This window comes from Hordeum vulgare, chromosome 5H (assembly GCF_904849725.1).
Source record: "Hordeum vulgare subsp. vulgare chromosome 5H, MorexV3_pseudomolecules_assembly, whole genome shotgun sequence".
Lineage (NCBI taxonomy): Eukaryota > Viridiplantae > Streptophyta > Magnoliopsida > Poales > Poaceae > Hordeum > Hordeum vulgare.
In genome coordinates, this window is record NC_058522.1 from 528,139,254 (window position 1) to 528,158,555 (window position 19,302).

Here is a 19,302-nt window from a genome sequence, read left to right on the forward strand (position 1 = left end):
TGGCAACTAGGAACGATGAAAAAAAATCAACAAAACATGTCAACATGGGATCTTATTTTGAAGGTCTCGTCGAGACGAACCTAATGATGAAAGCGAATCTCCAATCAAATTATTAATCTGTAAGATAAAACATTTTGCCTATGCTAACAGTGCCTACTTACTAATATTTGTACTAAGCTAACGACTATGCTTTGCATGCATGCAGTCTTCTTTTTTTACTTTTTGAGATGCTAGCATGCATGCACTATCAGCGCATAGACCATTGTGCTATACGTCTGAAATATAGACATCTGTTATTTTTAAATGACACGTAAAGATGCGATTTGTGGGGCTGCTACTAGCAGCCGCACCCGAAAACAAAGGTGCGGCACCTACATAGTGGCCTCTTTTATTATTAGAGAAAGAATATATATATATATATATATATATATATATATATATATATATATATATATATATATAAACTCTATTAATGACGCAGGTGAAGAATAAGTAATTCTTCACCCTGGTCGAACGACCCGGCCATACGGCTCGACTATTTTTCTTTCCAAAGCGACAGTTGCCTATCCAAGCCTTTCCTTTATCCTAAAGAAAAAGAAAAAAAAACGACCCAATGCTTCAGGTAAACACCACGCAATTTTCGCATCCGAGATGCGAGCGAGCAGTTTTTGAGGCCAGCGAGCGTCGGGGAGGTTTCGACGGCGAGCTGGCGGCAGCAGGTGGTGGACTCGGATGCATGCGGCACTAGGGATGGCCCGTTGGCCGGAGGCAGCACCGAGGCTCGTGGCGCTGCAGGAGGTTTCGCGGCGGGTTGCGGCCTCGACGGCCGGCGACCGTGTCGTCGCGACCTACCTCCATGGCTCCATTCCCCTCCCCCTTCGTTGTGCGTGGCTATGGCCCGGCCCCCTCTAATTGGAGAGAGGCTCGCGATCCCGCATCAACGACTGCTGTGGAGCCCCGACAAGGCGGAGGTTGTCTCTGTTAACTCTCCAGCGGCCTCACCATTGTCTTCGTCTACCTAAGATGTACGGTAGCAACAAATCCCGGTGGTTCAGGAAAGAGGGCCTTGAACAAAACCTGGTAGATTCAGAAGAGAAGAGTTGAAAACATACTATTTTTTACTGTTTACTATACTTTAAGTTCCCTAGGAATTAGGATGGTCCGCATCTGAATTGGTATATCAAGCTATAGCAAGAGATTTCAATTCTTGAATCATCACGGCTATGGAGTACTAATATTAGGATTTAGGAGTATTGTCGTATTATTGGTGGACAAGATCCTGTGATCCTGTCTACTGCTAACCTGATAGAACAAGGCTACGAGACATAGGGTAATTTTGTGTTTGACACTGAGCAGGATTCATATGTGTTCCGCAACACATTTCCAAGTGAAAAGGTTTTATATTCGTTCCATTGCAACTGTTGCACACTAGCAGTTTGCCTTAATATGTGTGAGAGAACTAAAAGCTGATGATATGTTGTAGTGTTGTTTGTATTCATGTTGTAGATTCATGTGGCCTGACGGCCTGAGATGAGCTCAAACCTGAATCTAGCGAGCCCTTTTCAATTCAGGTTACGTTTCTGCTTTTTGTTTGGTATTTTCTGTGTAGATTTACAAGCTTATCAGTTCATTTATTCATGATTAGAAGCTTATCAATAAACTGAATTTGGAGTCCATCTGTACATGTCTGCAAATGCAGTAGTCTATAGATTGTTTTACTCCCTCCGTTCACTTTTGTAAGGCGCGGAAGACATTTTCCGACAGCCCCAAAAAATCGGTAATGGACAACAATACCCCTTCGATCAATTTGAAATTCAAAAATACATCTGGATCGCCTCGCCGAGCTCGTCTCCGCCCAGCTCGTCGCCACCCACCTCGCCCAGATCTCCCCTGCCCACCTCGCCCAGCTTCTCCTCCACCCACGATCTCCTCCTAACCGCCTAGCTTCCTGCTCGTCCAGGCACCTCGCCGCCCAGCTTCCTGCTGGCCGCCGTTCCCAGGAGGACACCTCGCCGGCCGCCGGCCGCCGTTCCCAGGAGGACACCTCGCCGGCCGCTGTTCCCAGGAGGGCACCTCGCCGGCCGTCGGCCGCCGTTCCCAGGAGCACCTTGCCGGCAAGATCAAGCTTGCCCAGTACCGCCTCCCTTCTTCCCCGCGTCGCCAGCAAGGTCCAGTTCGCCCAGGCCCAGAGGAGAAGGCCAGGAGCTCCTCTTACGCGCGAGCTCCTCCAGGCTCTCCCCTGGCAACAGCCGTACATCCTCAACTGTAGCTCCCGGTCTCAACAGCAGTTGATCATCAACAGAAGCAATAACAACATATCATCAACAAAACCAATAAGAACAGATCATTAGCCCTCAATAAAAGCAACAACAGCAGATCCTCGACAACAACAGTAACAAATCGTTGGCTCAATTGACATCATGGTAGTTCTAGACCTCAATTTCACTCCACCTGAAGAAGCCAATGAAGAACCTGAAGAACAAGGCAACAATGCTGGTCAAAATGCAGGTATAATTTCTTCTGATCTTGCATCAAATTATGCTTCAGATAACAAAGAAGAAAGGGATTGCTAAGATTGAATGGTGCATAAGATCCCAAGTCCTCTACAGCCAGAACCGTCACTTCAATTTGTATGAAGAAATATCATGCAAAAGAGTTGTTGATCCGTAGATGTCCACATGGTATCCTTGTCAGGAAGGATAACAAACTGCAATGGGTGTGATTCACAGCTCGTGTAGAAATATCCAGTAGGAAAAAAAATCAAAATGAAGTGACAACATGTATGTGTGTGTAAATATTCATATACTCTGACCAGTTTATGTCCTAGTTAGCTGCAGTTTAGGTCCTAGTTAGCTTCTGTTTCTCGGGCCTGATTTATGTTTTCAGCAAGCATATATTTTCAGCAAGCAACATTTATGTTTATATTTACAGCAAGCAATACTCCTATGCAATTGCTATTTCTATTGTTGACCTCTTGTTTACATTTCCAGCAACCAATTTTTAATATTCTTGCAATAATTAACTTCATTATTCTATTGCTATTGTAGGAGTACAGAGTCAAAGGAATTGGCTCACTGATGCACAGAGATATGCCGCTTACATGTCCTTGGAAACCCTCCATAAGAGTAGAGGAGGCAGGTTTAAGAGAAGTGATAAGAAGGAGGTGGTTGCACTATTTGGAGCACATGTTCGAGTTATTCAAAGAATATGGGAGACGGCAATGATACAGAAAGGCCTTGGTCAGGAGGTGGATGTTTCAAACAAAAGAAAGGGAAATTGTGGGAGGAAACCTTATGATGATATCCTATCTCTCATTCCCACAATTCCCTTAAACAAGAGGTCAACTATTCGATCACTAGCCAAGGCACTCGGTGTAAGCCCTACTACACTATACAAGAAGTTCAAGCTGAAAAAGATAAGGAGACACTCCAACAGTGTAAAACCGTTACTGACAGAGAAACATAAGAGAGATAGGGTGGAGTTTTGCCTCTCCATGCTAGATGAGGCAACATTAGGAGATGTAAGCCCAAGTTTCAGGAGTATGCACAATATTGTGCACATTGATGAGAAATGGTTCTGCATGACAAAGAAAAAAAGAAACTACTATCTGCTACCTGATGAAGAGGACCCGGAGAGACCTGTTAAAAACTCTATTGGGAAAGTGATGTTTCTCACAGCAGTAGCAAGACCACGGTTTGATGAAGATGGAAACATGACATTTTCCGGGAAAATTGGGGTTTGGCCATTCGTGAGAGTGACTGCAGCAGCAAAAAGAAGCAAGAATAGGGAAAAGGGGACATTGGAAACAAAGTCTATCATAGTGACGAGGGAAGTGATGAGAGAGTACATTATACAAAAGGTTGTACCAGCAATTCAAGCATTGTGGCCTCAAGATGATGCTGGACAGCCCATTTTTATCCAGCAAGATGATTATGTACTCCAACTTATATTTATTGTTGCCACACACTATATATTGTGCTATATATTGCTATGTAGTCCAGCTTATACTTGGAGTTCAAAACAAAATCATACTGGAGCTCAAAAACAGAGAAGCTCTTCTTGAGATGACCAATTGATTCAGTGTACAAGCATTGGTACTTCGGTAGGATTGTGCTTGTAACTGCATTGGTAGGATAAGAGCACATTATTTTCTCTTTTCTCTAGGTAAAAGCTACTCGAACATAGACTATCTTTCTCACAGCAAGGTTGACTAAATTGTAAAGGTTTGTTGAAACTGAACATTAGTTTCAAGAGTATGTGTGAGAGCATGAGTACTAAAACTGAACTCTGTTGATTTAACCACATCTAGTGCATAACCACATCTACTCCACATTTGGCAGATAGTTGGAGTACAAATAATTGGGCGAGGTTGGTCAACGTAGACTGACCTTGCAATCCGACGAACATGAGCGCGGTGAAGGGCCTCAAGTTTCAGTGCGCCGCTGCTGCCTCCTTTCCGGCCAGATCCGGCCGTCCTTAGTGTTGCCGCTCGCCGGTGTGGCCATTGACCTCATCTCTGGTGCGCAGCTGGCCGTGGCCGCGCTCCTCGTAGAGCAAGGAGATGCTCGGCTGCGAGGAGGCGGAGCCCGTGGACTTGCTGGTTGTTTGCCCCCCCCCCCCCCCCCCCCCGCCCCGGAGTCGTCTGACCGGCTCGTGCTCACCGTCGACCCCGTGGCTGTTGTTGTGGTGGTCATGGTCGTGGCCGGGGCCGAGGCCGACGACCCCCGCCTCCCGCTCTTGGACCCCTCTTCTTGATCCACACCAGACAGCTCATCTCTCGCCGCCTCGAGCGCGCTCCGTTGACGGTGAGCCGCCGCGCCAGCCAAGAAACAGGCCTCCTCGCGGACAGTGCGTCCCAGGGGAGGAGCGAGCAGGAGAGAGCAGGGTGGCCGTGCAAGGCTGGCCCGTGCTTTGTACTGGTCCGCGCGCCGGCATCATGTCCGTCGTTCCTGCAGATCCAGCGGATAAAAATGTGAGCTTTGACCTCGAAAGGACTGCGGGAGAAAACCTGCGGTGGGGAGCGAGAGGAAGATGCCGACGGAGAGAGGGAGGTAGGGGCGGCAGTGATACGGAGCCATGGATGGGCGGCGACTGGGGCCGCGGAGGGCGGCGACCCCGGCGGCGGAGAGGAGCGAGAGAGTGTGTGAGCGAGCGGTGCGCAAAGCGATAGTGAAAAAGAAACGCGAGGAGTGAGGGCAAATCGGGAAACTTCAAAAGAAATTGAACGTGACAAAAATTGTACGTGACCACCTCCAGCGCCTTACAAAAGTGAATGGAGGGGTAGTAATAAAGAACAGAATCATATGGCAAAATCTCAAAACTTTATCGATCATTTTATTCACGATTAGAAGGTTAAATTCTGATTTCTGTAGTTCAGGGGTATGGTGGCCTTTTGTGGTGTTCCGATTAAACTACTATAGAGGTGCAATATTTTCTTCTTCTAATTATAGTTACTAGCGAATGGTGTTGTTAAATTTTTTTATATAGAGTGTACGGAAGCAAGCAAAATTTATGTTGCTTAACATCTCAGCTATGGTCTGAATGATGTTAATGGAAACATTCGTTTCTTGTGTAGGCTCCACATGTGAATAGTGATTGCTGAAGCATAAGTTGTTCTTGTGAAGCCACCATGGAGACAGCGTTTTCACTGCATGGGTAATTTATGGCACTGCTGTAAGTAAACATGTGAATAGTTTGGACCAAAACTTAGTTTGCTGTTTGGTTTTTGACTTGGTTTCAATAAGTTTGGCCTCTATTGGATTCAAATGGAAAATAGTTTGATTAGATTTGGGTTATGCCTAAGAACGAATTGGATAAGTTTGGGTTGTGTTGAAATATCTCGGTCCAAAACGAGTGCAAAATATGGTTCGAGGCCAAATTGATCAATTGGTCTCAGCCCCGCTTCCATATCCAGCCGAAATTCCATGACGTTATCAAACTTTGCCGCTACTACCCACACGTACAGTCACTTTCCTCTCCATTAGCCATCAGTCAACCATCTGAAGACTATTTGTTTACTATAGAAATTCTGGAGGTTCGGTATAACCACCCGGTCTTTTGTGATGTAATATTTTCCATTTTTTTATCTTATCATTTGATGCATTAGTTGCTACTAGTAAATAATGCAGGTCACGCCCATTTAGTAGTTATTACTGAAAGAAGAATCCTATTTATCAAGTTTCTACTTTTGAATGGTTGCCTGGAGCATACATATCTACTGTTTGTTTTGATACATTCCTTGAAACGAGTGTAAATACCTGAAAAATAATATACCCGTTATGTCCTTATTATCTTCCAGCGATGTTGTGTTCAGAATCTCATTTCTACTTGAAAGATTACGTCTAGTCTAAGTAGTGTAGTGAATACAGGAAGAAGTATGTTATCCATCTACACATTAGTGACAATAGTCATCACTAACTTTCAACGGAATTTAGCCACTGTATTTTACAGTATTGTTCTTAATTTTCTTTAGCTAGAGCATTATGTCGTCCTTGGTCCTTGTGGTGGTGGTTCAATGCAAGGTTTGTTGCAACAAATGCTACTTTTGACGCAGAGATGTGGTAAGGTTATTGCCTTCTTTTATGCCTGAGATCTTCCACTAAACATTATGTTGTTCATGCTGGTCTATAACCAGGCAGGTACTCCGTAGTTTCTTTAAGTTTACATTGACTGTACGTATTGATAACTGAAGTTTTGAACTTCCACTATTATCTTTATCTGGAATAGTACCTCCTATTTCTTGGATAAATTTAATCTCTTCACTGTGAAGTCATGACATGCTAAATTCCTGAATCACATTTATCTGGAAGGGGCCAACTGTTTTGAGGCTAAAGGAGAATACCCACTGCTGATGCTAAAAAAGAATAATAAGCTTGCGAGCAAAATTTATTCGGTAAGTACAACGAGAAGATATTGAATACCATCAGTTGGCATTTCATATTGCTTGGTGTTGGGTGAGGGCCACAAGTACATACATATCTGCCTTGTAGGGATCCTTTGGGTTGAACTGTTAAATATGTTATCACCAAGAGTGAAAGTCTGTTATCTTTGAGAAGTGAATAATTATTTTATCCTAATTCCAAGTGTACTTGATCAATAATCTTACATGATCTACTTTTTGTGAATTTATCAGGAAACTAAGAAATAAAGGCTTCGGGTATGCAATCGTGGTAGCGACAAAGCTGTTTGTATGTGATTTGGAGACAAAGTATCAAGAGGCATAGACCTGGTCATATAGTACCATGACGCAATACATATAACAGCTCGTCTTTTATGTTGTAAGAATTTAGAGACACATTTTACATAGCACATTTCTTTGGGCTCCCAACGCCATGCCAATTTATCTTACAACATGTGTTTAAAGAGTGTAAAGTCTTTCTGATAATTATTATGTCGTGTTATTTTATACTACAAGTGAAATTGCACAATAGGCTATACCTAGATATCTTAGAATTGCGTTTTATTTGACCCCATGTGTGCAAGGACTCCGGATGATTTAACGAGCAAATCACGGATAGTATGTATGTTTGGTGGTGGTTGGCTCATGGAGCCAAAAAGGTGTATGTTACTCCCTTCATTCCCTTATACAAGGACACGAACTCATATTACAGGTATCAAGGTAAAAAATTAATGCCTACTTTGTAAGTCAACTTTTCCTTTTGTTAATCAGAATCATTAATAGGGCACATGCATACAATGAAGGATTGAGAAGATAGAAGCTAAGTGTTGCCTTGTATATCAAACCAACCCGTGGTTGCATGGTTAGGAGGATTGTGGTATCCCTGCCCACCAGAGTTCAAGTCCCAGACTTGACGTTGATGCTTGCATTTTCCTGGATTTATTTCAGGTATTCCGGCGAAGTGCTTTCAGTGGGAGGAGACGTTCCGAAGGTGCTCATAGGGGTAGGGTATGCGTTCATAGGGGTGAGTGTACACTCGTGTATGTGAGCGACTTCGATTGTACTTTGTTCAAAAAAAAAGTGTTGCCTTGTATAAGGAAATGAAGGGAATATTAGTTTTCGTAATCTTTTGTCACGGTAGTAGTTGGTAGTTTTGCGTTTTCAACAAAAGAAAAATCTTTCTCTCAAGAAAAATCTTACCTTCTATAAAAAAGAAATCTCACAAAAGAAAAAGCTTACGTTGTCTAGTTTGGTGGTGGTTGTTTCACGGAGAGGCAAACCATAATCTTACGTTGGCTAATACAGTTCTCTTACGGATGGGATCCAAGTTGTAGCACACGTACCGGCTGGTAGTGGAAAGAACAAAGGTAATCTTATGTCAGTGTTTGATTTCTTACGTTTCTAGCTTTTCGGTCGTGGGCTGAAATATCGTCAGCAGGCTCAAGCTGCATACGTTATTGGTGTTAGTGCAGAGCATCCCTTATCAGTCATTTTCTTTCTTTTTTTACAATGGCAGGTGTTCTGTTTGTTTATGAAGGGGGAAATGTATGGCCGACGGAACCTTTTGTACTGGTGACCGATGTCATCCGTAAGATCCAATCGGTATGCTCTCTTTTGTGGCTGATCAGTTTATTCAAGATGGGAAGATAACGAAGACATAAGGTCCTGATTTATTTATTTTCAAGAATCACAATATACACAACGCTCATATTCGATAGGTTAATTCACAGAAACAACACCCAGGAGCAACGGGTATCATCGAAAGTTGAAAATTCGTCACTCATGCTACATATAAATTACATGGTAGATTACTCGTACAGCCATCTCAGCCCAGGTGGAAAGGAAACTGAGGTGGACGAAGTGAAATATACACATTCCTGCAGCTTGCTACTTTACTCTGATTTCTTTTCCTCTCCCCTCCATGGGGTTAGCATGTTCGCAACCGCATGATACACCAGGCTGGCCGCTGCAACTTGTTACTCGTACTGAATAGTACGCTTACATGGGCTGGAAGCCCTTCAGCCGTTGATGTGGCTCACCATCCACAGTGGAAGCGCCGTCCGGAGTGGGACCTGAGGCTGCACTGCCACATCCTCTGCCCTCTCGCCTGCCGCCGCTGGGTGATTGCTGCACAACCAAAGCGAACACATGCATATTTAGTACTCCCCCCGAAATAATATAAGAACATTTAGAACACTACTTTAGTAATTTAAACGCTTTTATATTAGTTTACAGATGGAGTATTTTGTTACTGAAATGTGTCCAGGACAGGACTGTATATTCACACGAAAAATTGATTGAAAGGGACACCAATTCAAAAGATGGTTCCTTCAACTCCAAATAGGAATAGACTTGCAATGTACATGTACATCATCACCTGGTATCTGCGACAGGGGGAGCATCCCTCATCATGAAGGAAGAAGAAGAAGAGCTGGTTTGAGGCTGAGTTTGATCTTGCTGCGCCGCCTGGGCCTTCTGCTTCTCCACAAGCTGTGGGAAGGGACAAGGATCTCTGTCAATAAAATTAGCTTTACGAAACAATTTAGAACGGTTGGACCAGAAATTGACTACGGGCTTACTTCCTTCTGGAGAACTTTATTCTCCTCCTGCAGTGACCTCTCCTGCAGCAAGAATGATGTAATGAGATCTCGTGCAGGTAGACAGAGTACTTGCATACATGTTATAATGTCACAAGCAAGCTAAGGTTTCATGACAAGTTGACCAGTTCAAATATCGATTCAGGTATGCAAGGCTGACAGTTTACCTTCTTCTGAAGCTCAGAAATGGATTCGTGCATAAGTTGGTTCTGTAAGTACAAAAAAGGAAAGAAAAAAAAAAGTCATTTTTTAACTATAAAGAGCATAAGACTAAAATGCATATACATATTGTGAACATCTCAGTCTACAATCTCTTTTCAGATATACTTCGCTGAACTTCTCTGCAAGTGTTTTTCTTGTTTTTTTATATAAATTGTGCTGCTGTATCAACTCATTTAAATCACTACCTTCCTGGCTCTGATATGTTTCAGTGAGCTTTCCAGCTGCTGCTCCAGTTGCTGCAACTCCTTGAGATTCAAAGATTCAAGATCCTCTCCCATGAGATGCCTGCAGGTGCAGGAGGTAGAATTCAGTCTCATTTATCTTCACAGAGCATACAGCATACTGGCAATCAACCAAAATCGTTACAAATTACTTTTGACATTTCTGTATTGTCTCAACCTTCGCCTTCAGTTTCCTATATTCGTGACACCAGTTTCCCTGCACAAGCAAATAACAATTGCATTACTAACTTTGAGTGGATCAGGAAGGAACAATCATAGAAATGCTATAAATAGGCTAAGTTAATTCGGAAATGAACAAAAGAGACTTTAACAACATTGATCACCAGGGGCATTAATCAGGAAGGATTGTTCTGTGTAGCAAACTTGAATTTTCGTAATTTAAAAATAAATTATGTCACTGCAACAAGTGTTACTAGCATAAGTAAAAATATTATTCTTCGTATTAAAAATGCTGCAGTGGAGGTAAATATTTAAAATAAATTTGAAATATCATTTTTGGTTAGTAATTACATGTTTCAATAGTCTTCGTAAAACGTACATCCTGAATCTGTTTGTCAGCAATCAGATAGAACTGGTTGGATCTCTCAGTTGGAACTATAACTTAGTTTGTAAAAATTGTCCATAAAATTGAAGTGTGGCCCTGGAGCTCGAGTTACAAAAATAAGAATATTGAGCCTAACAGGATCTTCTAAGTCTGCTGGATCTACATTTTATCCTAGATGGTTAGCCTTGGACAAGCTGTAAGAAGAAACTGCATCAATATCGCAAACAATACAGAAATATTGGAGATGAGACCTAATGTCATGGAGTGATCCTTAATGGCCATTAGTAGCATAATACAATCCGTAGGTCTGGAGATTCAACGGCTTATCTTAAGAACTTAGGATCAATGACAAACCAAGTAACAAGTCTTAATAATCTAGGACAGTCTTTTGTAACTTCAATCAAAATATTGTGATTGTCACTGATGCACACATAGTATTTTAACCCCATCACAATATATACGCTTGTCAATTTTTGTTGCTAAGCCCTTCGAAAACTCAGCCAGCTAATCTAGAATTTCTGATCTTGACATGCATTGCAGTTTGCTACTAATTTAGGCCCTGTTTGGAACCACCCAGATTATATAATCTGGTTTTTATAATCTATTGTATTTTCAAACAGGACAGTTTATATTGTAGATTTTATAAACTAGATGATCAGATTATTATAATCTCATAATCTGCTCCACCCCAGCTAAAATGAGATTATGGATTACAAATGACGTGTTACCCTTGTAAACTTCAAGAGAATTACGCAGTGCCACCGCCACTTTCCTATTTTTTCTTGTAAACAGAGGGCAAACATGTCATTGTACAATTTAAAAGCTGGTTTACAGTTTATATAATCTGGTCTCCAAACATGTCCACCTGGATTATTTTTATAAACCAGATTATATAATCTATGTTCATAATCCAGATTATCATAATCTATTATGGTTCCAAACAGGGCCTTAGTAACGCTTAAAGTCAGATCAGATTTTTCTCGCCTCCCGGTCCTCCCCACTCCCTCCCCTCCCTCTCCCTCCCAACCCTAGCCGCCCAACTCCCTCCCCCTCCCTTCCTCGCCGCCGCGTGAGGCAGCCGCCGGGCAAGCCCGGGGCGCCAAGGATCGTGGCGGCGGGGCCTTGGCTGCCCTGCCTCTGCGTGAGGAATTCCAGATCTGGAGCGGCGACTTCATGGACGAGGCACGGCAAGTTAGCAGTCGTGCGGGCGGTGGATCTGGCGTCCGAGCCGCGCGGGCGGCGGGATCCAGTAGTCGTTGGCGGCCGGCGACGGCTTCCGCGGTGGTCGGTGCGCGCGATCTGGCACATCCCCTCCTCCCATGTTCGGCGCGCGGACTAGCCTGGTCGAACCGCGCTTCCTTGGGTCGTCGGTTCTGTACAGGAGGCGCAACTGGTGACGAGGATCTAGTTCGGGCGAAATCCTTGGCGTTGACGCCTGAGGGCGTCGTTCCCCTCCTTGGAGGCGTCGGTATGAACTGATCCCCTCACTTCCCCTTTCCCTAGGTCTCCCGGGCGAAAGCCCTAACTTTGTTGGGCAGCGGCGGCGCTCACGGCGTCGTTCCCTTCTTGAAGGTGCCGCTTTGGGAACCTTGGGGTTGGGTGGTGCTTGTGGGTGGTGGGCGACGACGGTGGTGCGGCCCTATCCTAGCATGGATCTACGTCCGCTGCTTGGAGATGGACTCGCGTAGGTGGCGGTCGTCGTTTGGCGTCATGGTGGCGTCGATGGCGGAGGCACCTGCCAAGACTGGTACCTCAATCTGCTCTGAAGATGAACCAGTGAAAGATGATGGCGACGACACATGTGAGTGCGTCAGACCGGTTTGTGCCCCTGACCCGGTATGTGGCTCGGTCGGGGCCTCCGGCTTTAGATGTTAGGCTTAGGTGAGAGCGGTATTAGGTTACATCATTCGACCATGCCTAAGCATTCATCAAAGACAAACTGAAAATAGGTTACAAGAGAATCAAATGGACAATCAATTTATAGTTGTAATTCAACTAACTTCATAGCTCACTGAAATAATTCAAAATATAGTGGCCTACTAATAAATGTCAGCACATCTGATGTCGGCAACAATTTACTTCATAGCTAAAGGAAAGCAAACCGTTTGCTTTTCACTTTTACCTGAATTTCAGATTCACTTGAAACGAGAACCTTTTCTGCATAAGAGTAGCGCTCATACCGTTCAAGAATTTTGTCCATACTGCATAAGAGAAAGAAATATCTGGTCATTGGAAGTACATGTAAACAAGATTAACCATTTTGATAATCGGAAGCTTTTTTGAATGCGCTGTCTCATATCGGCAGATGCAAATGAGATTCAAATATGGTATACACTGGTCAAATAGTTTGCAAAACATTTCACTGTGACCATAATGTAATGATAGGTAACATGCAACAAAGCTAGAAAGAGCACATGAAACTGAACTTCAAATTAAGGTTCTGGTGTTGTTCAAGTTTTCTTGGGAAGAATAGAGGGTCTGTCTAGAGCTGGAACAGAAAAGATCTCAAAACCAATGTTTCCATGGTGTAACGCATTGTATGGAAACCGACCCCCTTCATAACATTATAACGCTTATGGCGTATGACGTGGCGACATCATAGACACAACCTATGGAAAATGATAGCAATTAAATCACAACTTCATAGACATAATCTAAATCTATAATTTGTACACGACTACTTTTAGATGTATATAATGCACTGTGTATATACCCCATTGTATAAGATGCATCATGCTTATTTCGTTAGTAGTATATGTTTCCATGTTTCAGCCCTTTGGGCTCATATCGAGCCAAGGAAAGTCCCTAACCTAGCACCGCGTTGCCACCCCCACAACTTGTCGATCTCTCTCTCCCTCATTTATCGATTTCTCTCTCCTCACGATCCAGACCCAGCCGCTCCCTCCTTCCCTCGATCCAGCCGACCGGCACACCCTCCCTCCAGACCGGCGACACCAACCACCTCAACCATGGCTGGCCGGTGCTCCCCCACCTCCCCGGGTCGTGCTAGTCGTCTCCTTCCTCTCCCCGTCGCACCTCATCCACCACGGACTCCTTGGCTCTCTGTCCTCAACCAACGGAGAGGACGAGGTACCCAGCTAATTTTCCAAGCCATGGACGCCTCTCTCTGTCTCTCTCCCACTTCCGTCGCACCTCATCCACCACGGACTCCTTGGCTCTCCGTCCTCAGCGACAGGGAGAGGACGAGGTACGCGGCTAATTTTCCCAGCCATGGACGCCTCTCTTTATCTCTCTCCCGCCACGGGTCAAAAATATGGGCAGCCTGGACGGCCTGTGACCGCGCCACAATGTTATGTCTTCGCTATATCGACGGTATACCGATGCCTTAAAAACATTGCTCAAAACCAATTTATGGTTCTGCCCATACCTGGGCATATGTCAGGCTAGGCTGGGCAGAAAAAAGCCCGATGCTGAAAACCCAAGCCAGAGCTCTGCCCGGCCCGACCGTCAGGCCTAAATATTGGGCCCAAGCCAGGAAAAGCCCGACAAAGCCCAACCTAACTTCGGCTTAAATTTGGTTTTTCATAGACCAGAGCCCAGCCCGATCGTCGGGCTCAATATCCTGACCCGAGCCCGCACTGCAACCAGTTCTTCCTTGAACAACGAACGCGGGAGGTCGATAAGACCTGGCTCGCATCCTACCACCTCACCGACATCGCCGCATTATGGTATGGCCACCTCTAGGCAAAACTGGGCCAGCGGCCGTCCTGGACAGAATTTCAACAACTGATCACCAACCACTTCGGACCGTCGACAAGCGCCAACCCCTTTGGTGAACTGATCTCCACTCGCTGCTCCGACACTGTGGCGGAATACTCCAAACAATTCCTCGAGAATCTCTCTCGTGTGCGCCCATTGCCGATGACGATGAGCGGGATATCTTCACGAACAACTTGGACGAGCCCATGAAAACTCGGGTCGAGATAATGAAACCGACAACTTTGGACGCGGTTATGGACCTGGCCATTTCTTTCGAACACCACAATACCGTCACCAACGCTGCAACCACCGCGGCACGGCCTAGCCGTCCACTCTGTCCCATGGCCGCACCTACTCCAGCCTTACCGGACTCCTCCAGCCCCACGCTCGCGCTCGTCTTCAAAAGACTCACCGGCCGAGATGGATGAACGGCGCGCTAAGGGTCTATGCTTACGGGTGTTCTACATTCAGTCCACCGACACCGACGAAGAGCAGTTTGAGGATTTCCAGGAGGCACAAATCTCGCTCTTGGTTGTCACCGGAATTCCCACCAGCGACACAATGCAGGTCACTCTTTGCATCGGGGACCGTAACCTGGTCGCCTTGCTTGATTCGGGCAGCACTCGTAACTTCATTCACGAAGAGCTGGCCACCGTCGTCGGGTTGCCTTTCTCCTCCAATCGGCGCCTGGGAGTCACGGTCGCTAATGGCGATAAGGTGACCTGTTGGGGACTCCTTTAGCAGTCTAAGATCGCTATTGACAAGGAGTGTTTCGTTGTTGATCTGCATGCCATACCATTAGGCGGGTTCGACATCGTCCTCGACACACGATTCCTCAAAACTCTTGGGCCAATTCTCTGGGATTTCACTACGCAGTGGATGTCGTTTTGGCACTCGGATCACCGTGTGGAGTGGTCAGGACTTGGCTCCCTCGGACACCATGCACACCTCCATGAGTGCGAAGGCAAGGACCTCCTTGACAACCTTCTAGCCACGTTCGCCGACATTTTCGCCGACCCTCAGGGCCTGCCGCCTCAGCGCGCCCATGACCATCATATTCATCTTCTTCCACGGACACCGCCGGTTGCTGTCGGACCCTGCCGTTACCCAACTATTCAGAAAGAAGAACTGGAGCACCAGTGTGCAGAGATGCTGGTTCGTGGTCTGATTCGTCCTAGTTCTTCAGCATTTTCATCCCCCATTCTCGTCAAAAAGCACGGAGGGACTTGGCGTTTCTGTATCGACTACCATGGTCTCAACCTGGTCACCATCAAAGACAAGTTTCCAATTCCCGTTGTTGATGAACTTCTGGATGAGCTAAAGGGCACCCATTTTTTCACCAAACTGGATCTCCGGTCTGGTTACCACCAGGTCCGGATGGTTCCTGAGGATATTCACAAGACGGCGTTCCGCACACATGAGGGCCTCTTTGAGTTCGTGGTGTTGGCCTTTGGTTTGATCAATGCCCTAGCGACGTTCCAAGCACTCATGAACAACATTCTTCGTCCTACCTTCGTCGGTTTGTGCCTGTGTTGTTTGATGATATCTTGATATACAACTCCTCCTAGTCAGAGCACCTTCGTCATGACAAGCTCATCTTGGAGGCTATGCGCACACATCAGTTGTTTCTCAAGCGCTCCAAGTGTTCCTTTGGGGAGGAAACCATGGCTTACATGGGATCTCCACGGCAGGAGTTGCCATGGGCAGCGACAAGGTTCTCGTCGTGGTAGACTGGCCGGTTCCGTGCAACGTCCGTGTTGTGCGTAGTTTCTTGGGCCTGGCAGGCTACTACCGCAAGTTCATCCAGCATTTTGGCACCATTGCAGCTCCCCTCACGGCCCTCCTCAAGAAAGATGGATTTCTTTGGATGCCGGCAGCGACTACCGCCTTTGAAGCTCTCAAGACAGCTCTTACCACCGCCCATGTGCTTCAGCTGCCAGATTTTTCAGTTTCATTCATTGTGGAGTCTGATGCTTCTGGATCTGGTCTCGGGGCGGTCCTGCATCAAGGTGGCGGCCTCATCGCCTACTTCAACAAAACCATCGCTCCACGCCATGCTTCTCTCGCCGCTTACGAGCGGGAGCTCATTGGTCTGGTGCACGCCGTGCACCACTGGTGGCCCTATCGTTGGGGACGTGCGTTTGTCATCAAAACTGACCATTACATCCTGAAGTTTTTGTTGGACCAATGCCTCGCTACCATTCCACAGCATCATTGGGTGGGCAAGTTGTTGGGGTTCGACTTCACGATGGAATATAAACCAGGTCGCCAAAACATCGTCGCCGACGCTCTTTCGCCGTGATGCTCCTGCTGCCTAGGCACTTGCCATAACTGGGCCTTCCTTTGATCTATTTGAAGCTCTCCGTCGGGCAACACACACTGACGTGACGCTCATCACATTCTGGGAACAGCTCGAATCTGGTGAGTTGGGCCAGCCTTGGGCTCTCGTTGATGGTGTTGTTACCTTCCAGCAACGAGCTTATGTGCCACCCGCGTCGTCGCTGGTCGGGGAGGTCCTAGCTGTAGCCCACGATACGGGCCATGAATCCAGAAGTCGCTTCATCATCTTCGCCGGGATTTCCATCTACCGCAAGCAAGGGCAGCACTTCAGCAGTATATTCGTGCTTGCCAGGTTTATCAACGCAATAAGACGGAGCAGTTTTATCCCACCGGCTTGTTATAGCCCTTGACATTTTCATCTCGTGTCCGGGAAGACATCTCCATGGATTTCATTGAGGCCCTCCCAAAGGTGTGCGGCAAAAGTGTGATCCTAACCGTCGTGGATCGTTTCTCCAAGTATGCACATTTCATTCCCTTGGCGCATCCATACACTGCTTAGTTTGTTGCTAAGGCCTTCGTCTCCAACATTGTCTGACTTCATGGTTTTGCAAGCTCCATCGTTTCGAACAGAGATGTGGTTTTCACGTTAGGATTTCGGAGACCGTGAATCGCGTCACCACTATGTACCTTCGTTGCATCACTGGGGATCGTCCACGCCAGTGGCTACAATGGTTGCCTTGGGCGGAGTACTGCTACAACACTTCGTATCACTCAGCATTGAAGGACAGTCCTTTCAGGGTGGTTTATGGACAGGATCCCCCCTCACTCCGAGACTATACGCCGGGCAAAATTCGCAATCAAGCGGTGGAACGCCAGATCATCGACCGCAATCAGTTTTTCCAAGACATCCGTGAGTGTCTCCTTTAGGCTGCATAGCAGTAAGCACTACGATGATGATAAACATCAGGCCCTTTCTTTTGATGTTGGCGACTGGGTTATAGTATTTATTTGGAAGGAACTCTCTACTTTTTGGTTTGACTCTTCATTTCGGAGTTTCATCAGCTGGAGCCAATTATTCTATGCATGAGCTAGTCAAGTATCATAGGCAGCATCTCCGAGCAAACAACAAAATGGCCGCATGGCCGGAGGCCGGAGCTAGCAATACGGATGATAGTAAAGCCTGTAGCACAAAATTCTGGAAAGAAACGAGATGACAAGGTTCATTTGTTCAAGCAGCAAGCACGGATTTGATGAGGCGGGCAACGAAGTATTCTAGCGCCTAGTAAGATTCGAAATGAGAAGATGAGGTAGCGTGCTAAATTGCGGACGCAAATGTCACTTTTAATCCAAAATAAATTTGTTACATAAGTATCCCCGGTCCGTGAAAATATCAAAAGATTACCGTCCTAACCCTTCCACTTGGGGTGCCACCTGGCGCGTCCAGGACCAAAATTTCCCCAAAATACGCGAGATGAACAACCTTCCCGGCGATGGCGGAGCATAAAATAGCGGCGCGACCCGTCGCACGCCCTACCCCCATAGCAAGAAATCGCGGCCGCGGGGAGCGCCAGCTCCGCCATCGATTCTAAGAAAAAACGAGCAAGCAGCGACGGCAGAATCCGAAGGAAACAGCGAGCGAGCAAACCGGATGAACCAAGCAGCAGCAGCGCGGAAATGGAGAAGGCCCTGGGGCCGGCCGGGTCGCCTCGCCGGACCGGAACGGCGCGGAGGAAATCGAAGCCCAGGGCGGATTGGGGGGGAGAAATTTAAGACAGCGCGTACATAATTTACCATGACTCGGTGGAGAACTCGTAGAGCTTTCCCTTGGTGGAGAAGATGATGAGGCCGACCTCGGCGTCGCAGAGCACGGAGATCTCGTGCGCCTTCTTGAGCAGCCCCGAGCGGCGCTTGGAGAAGGTGACCTGGCGGTTGATCTTGTTCTCGATCCGCTTCAGCTGCACCTTCCCGCGCCCCATCTCCGCTCGAGGACCGGGCCAACACCGGCAGCAGCGAGCGAGCGAGCGAGCGACCGCGACGGCTACTCCCAGAGGCGCGGGCGGAGGCGAGGTGGCGGAGCCATGGCTGTCAGGTGGTTGGGTGAAGTGGGAGGGGAGAGGGGATAGCCAAATGAGGGTTCCGGCAGGGCGATGGGAGGGGGTTTTAAAGGGATCTGGCCCCGAGCGCGGTATGCAATACCGGGCTGGTCTGGGGCATGTCCGCTGTCGAGCACCCATTGGCCCGGCCCGCGCCGCGGGGCCCCGCGGTCCTGCAGCCACACGATGCCCCACCGCGGGCCCGCCCCGTGTCGACGTGTCGGACGATCGTACGCGCGAATCTCCCCCATATTGCTTTCCCCAAATCATTTTTTCTCGCCACAAACCCACACCATAGAGCAGTAGAGCAACATTTTCTTCTTCTTTTTTCTACTTATATATATATATATATATATATATATATATATATATATATATATATATATATAGTGTGTGTGTGTGTACCCTAGGCTGGAGTAGATATGGAAGGAATAAAAGAGCAGAGTTTTTTCCTTTAGCATTTTCGCTTTTTCCTCTTTTGCTTTTCTCGGTCACGTCACGGCGGCGCGGGACGAAACAGGAAATGCTGGCTGGCTAGGTCAGGGGCGGCTCGGGACGGCTCTGGTCCGTCCAGGGAAATGGAAGGCGAGATGGTGGTCGTGGGGGCGGGCTGCCACAGTAGGAGGCTGCTTTCCTTGCTCGTTTTGGGCCGCCCCCGCTTGTCCCGTTTGGGAGGGCGGCTGCGGGGCGGGCGGGCAGACACGGA

General features: G+C 46.8%; 2 protein-coding genes and 1 long non-coding RNA gene across 6 annotated transcripts; 1 reads left to right on the forward strand and 2 right to left on the reverse strand.

Annotated features, from left to right (window-relative positions):
* Positions 1-561: 561 nt before the first annotated feature.
* LOC123452271 lies at positions 562-4,120 on the forward strand. Of its 3 annotated transcripts, none has more exons than XM_045128903.1 (2): positions 562-971; positions 3,048-4,120. In XM_045128903.1, exons 1-2 carry the CDS (start codon positions 857-859, stop codon positions 4,061-4,063), a joined length of 1,131 nt encoding a protein of 376 aa, XP_044984838.1. In that variant the 5' UTR covers positions 562-856; the 3' UTR covers positions 4,064-4,120. The 3 variants fall into 3 exon arrangements, with proteins under 3 accessions (XP_044984838.1, XP_044984840.1, XP_044984839.1); XM_045128905.1 differs by having other exon boundaries at positions 570-1,571; XM_045128904.1 differs by lacking the exon at positions 562-971 and adding an exon at positions 2,421-2,508.
* On the reverse strand, positions 1,631-5,263 carry LOC123452273. 2 transcript variants are annotated; one of them, XR_006632574.1, is made up of 3 exons: positions 5,040-5,208; positions 4,389-4,949; positions 1,631-2,472 (listed from the first exon to the last, which is right to left on the reverse strand). It is a non-coding gene; the product is annotated as an uncharacterized LOC123452273 (long non-coding RNA). The 2 variants fall into 2 exon arrangements; XR_006632573.1 differs by having other exon boundaries at positions 4,389-5,263.
* A 3,282-nt stretch (positions 5,264-8,545) lies between these two features.
* On the reverse strand, positions 8,546-18,634 carry LOC123452274 (MADS-box transcription factor 14-like). The gene is made up of 8 exons (XM_045128907.1): positions 18,295-18,634; positions 12,626-12,704; positions 10,091-10,155; positions 9,903-10,002; positions 9,663-9,704; positions 9,478-9,519; positions 9,276-9,388; positions 8,546-9,025 (listed from the first exon to the last, which is right to left on the reverse strand). The coding sequence occupies exons 1-8, from the start codon at positions 18,477-18,479 to the stop codon at positions 8,917-8,919; spliced, it is 735 nt and encodes a 244-aa protein (XP_044984842.1). The 5' UTR covers positions 18,480-18,634; the 3' UTR covers positions 8,546-8,916.
* Positions 18,635-19,302: the final 668 nt, after the last annotated feature.

Excerpts from the sequence above, each read along its gene's own strand:
- LOC123452274 (XM_045128907.1), bottom strand. The coding sequence starts at position 18,479 with ATGGGGCGCGGGAAGGTGCAGCTGAAGCGGATCGAGAACAAGATCAAC. Across the intron at positions 10,156-12,625 it reads CAAGTGAATCTGAAATTCAG|GGAAACTGGTGTCACGAATA; the intron begins GTAAAAGTGAAA and ends TTGCTTGTGCAG. Across the intron at positions 9,705-9,902 it reads AACATATCAGAGCCAGGAAG|AACCAACTTATGCACGAATC; the intron begins GTAGTGATTTAA and ends TTGTACTTACAG.
- LOC123452271 (XM_045128903.1), top strand. The coding sequence starts at position 857 with ATGGCTCCATTCCCCTCCCCCTTCGTTGTGCGTGGCTATGGCCCGGCC. Across the intron at positions 972-3,047 it reads GGAGCCCCGACAAGGCGGAG|GAGTACAGAGTCAAAGGAAT; the intron begins GTTGTCTCTGTT and ends TTGCTATTGTAG.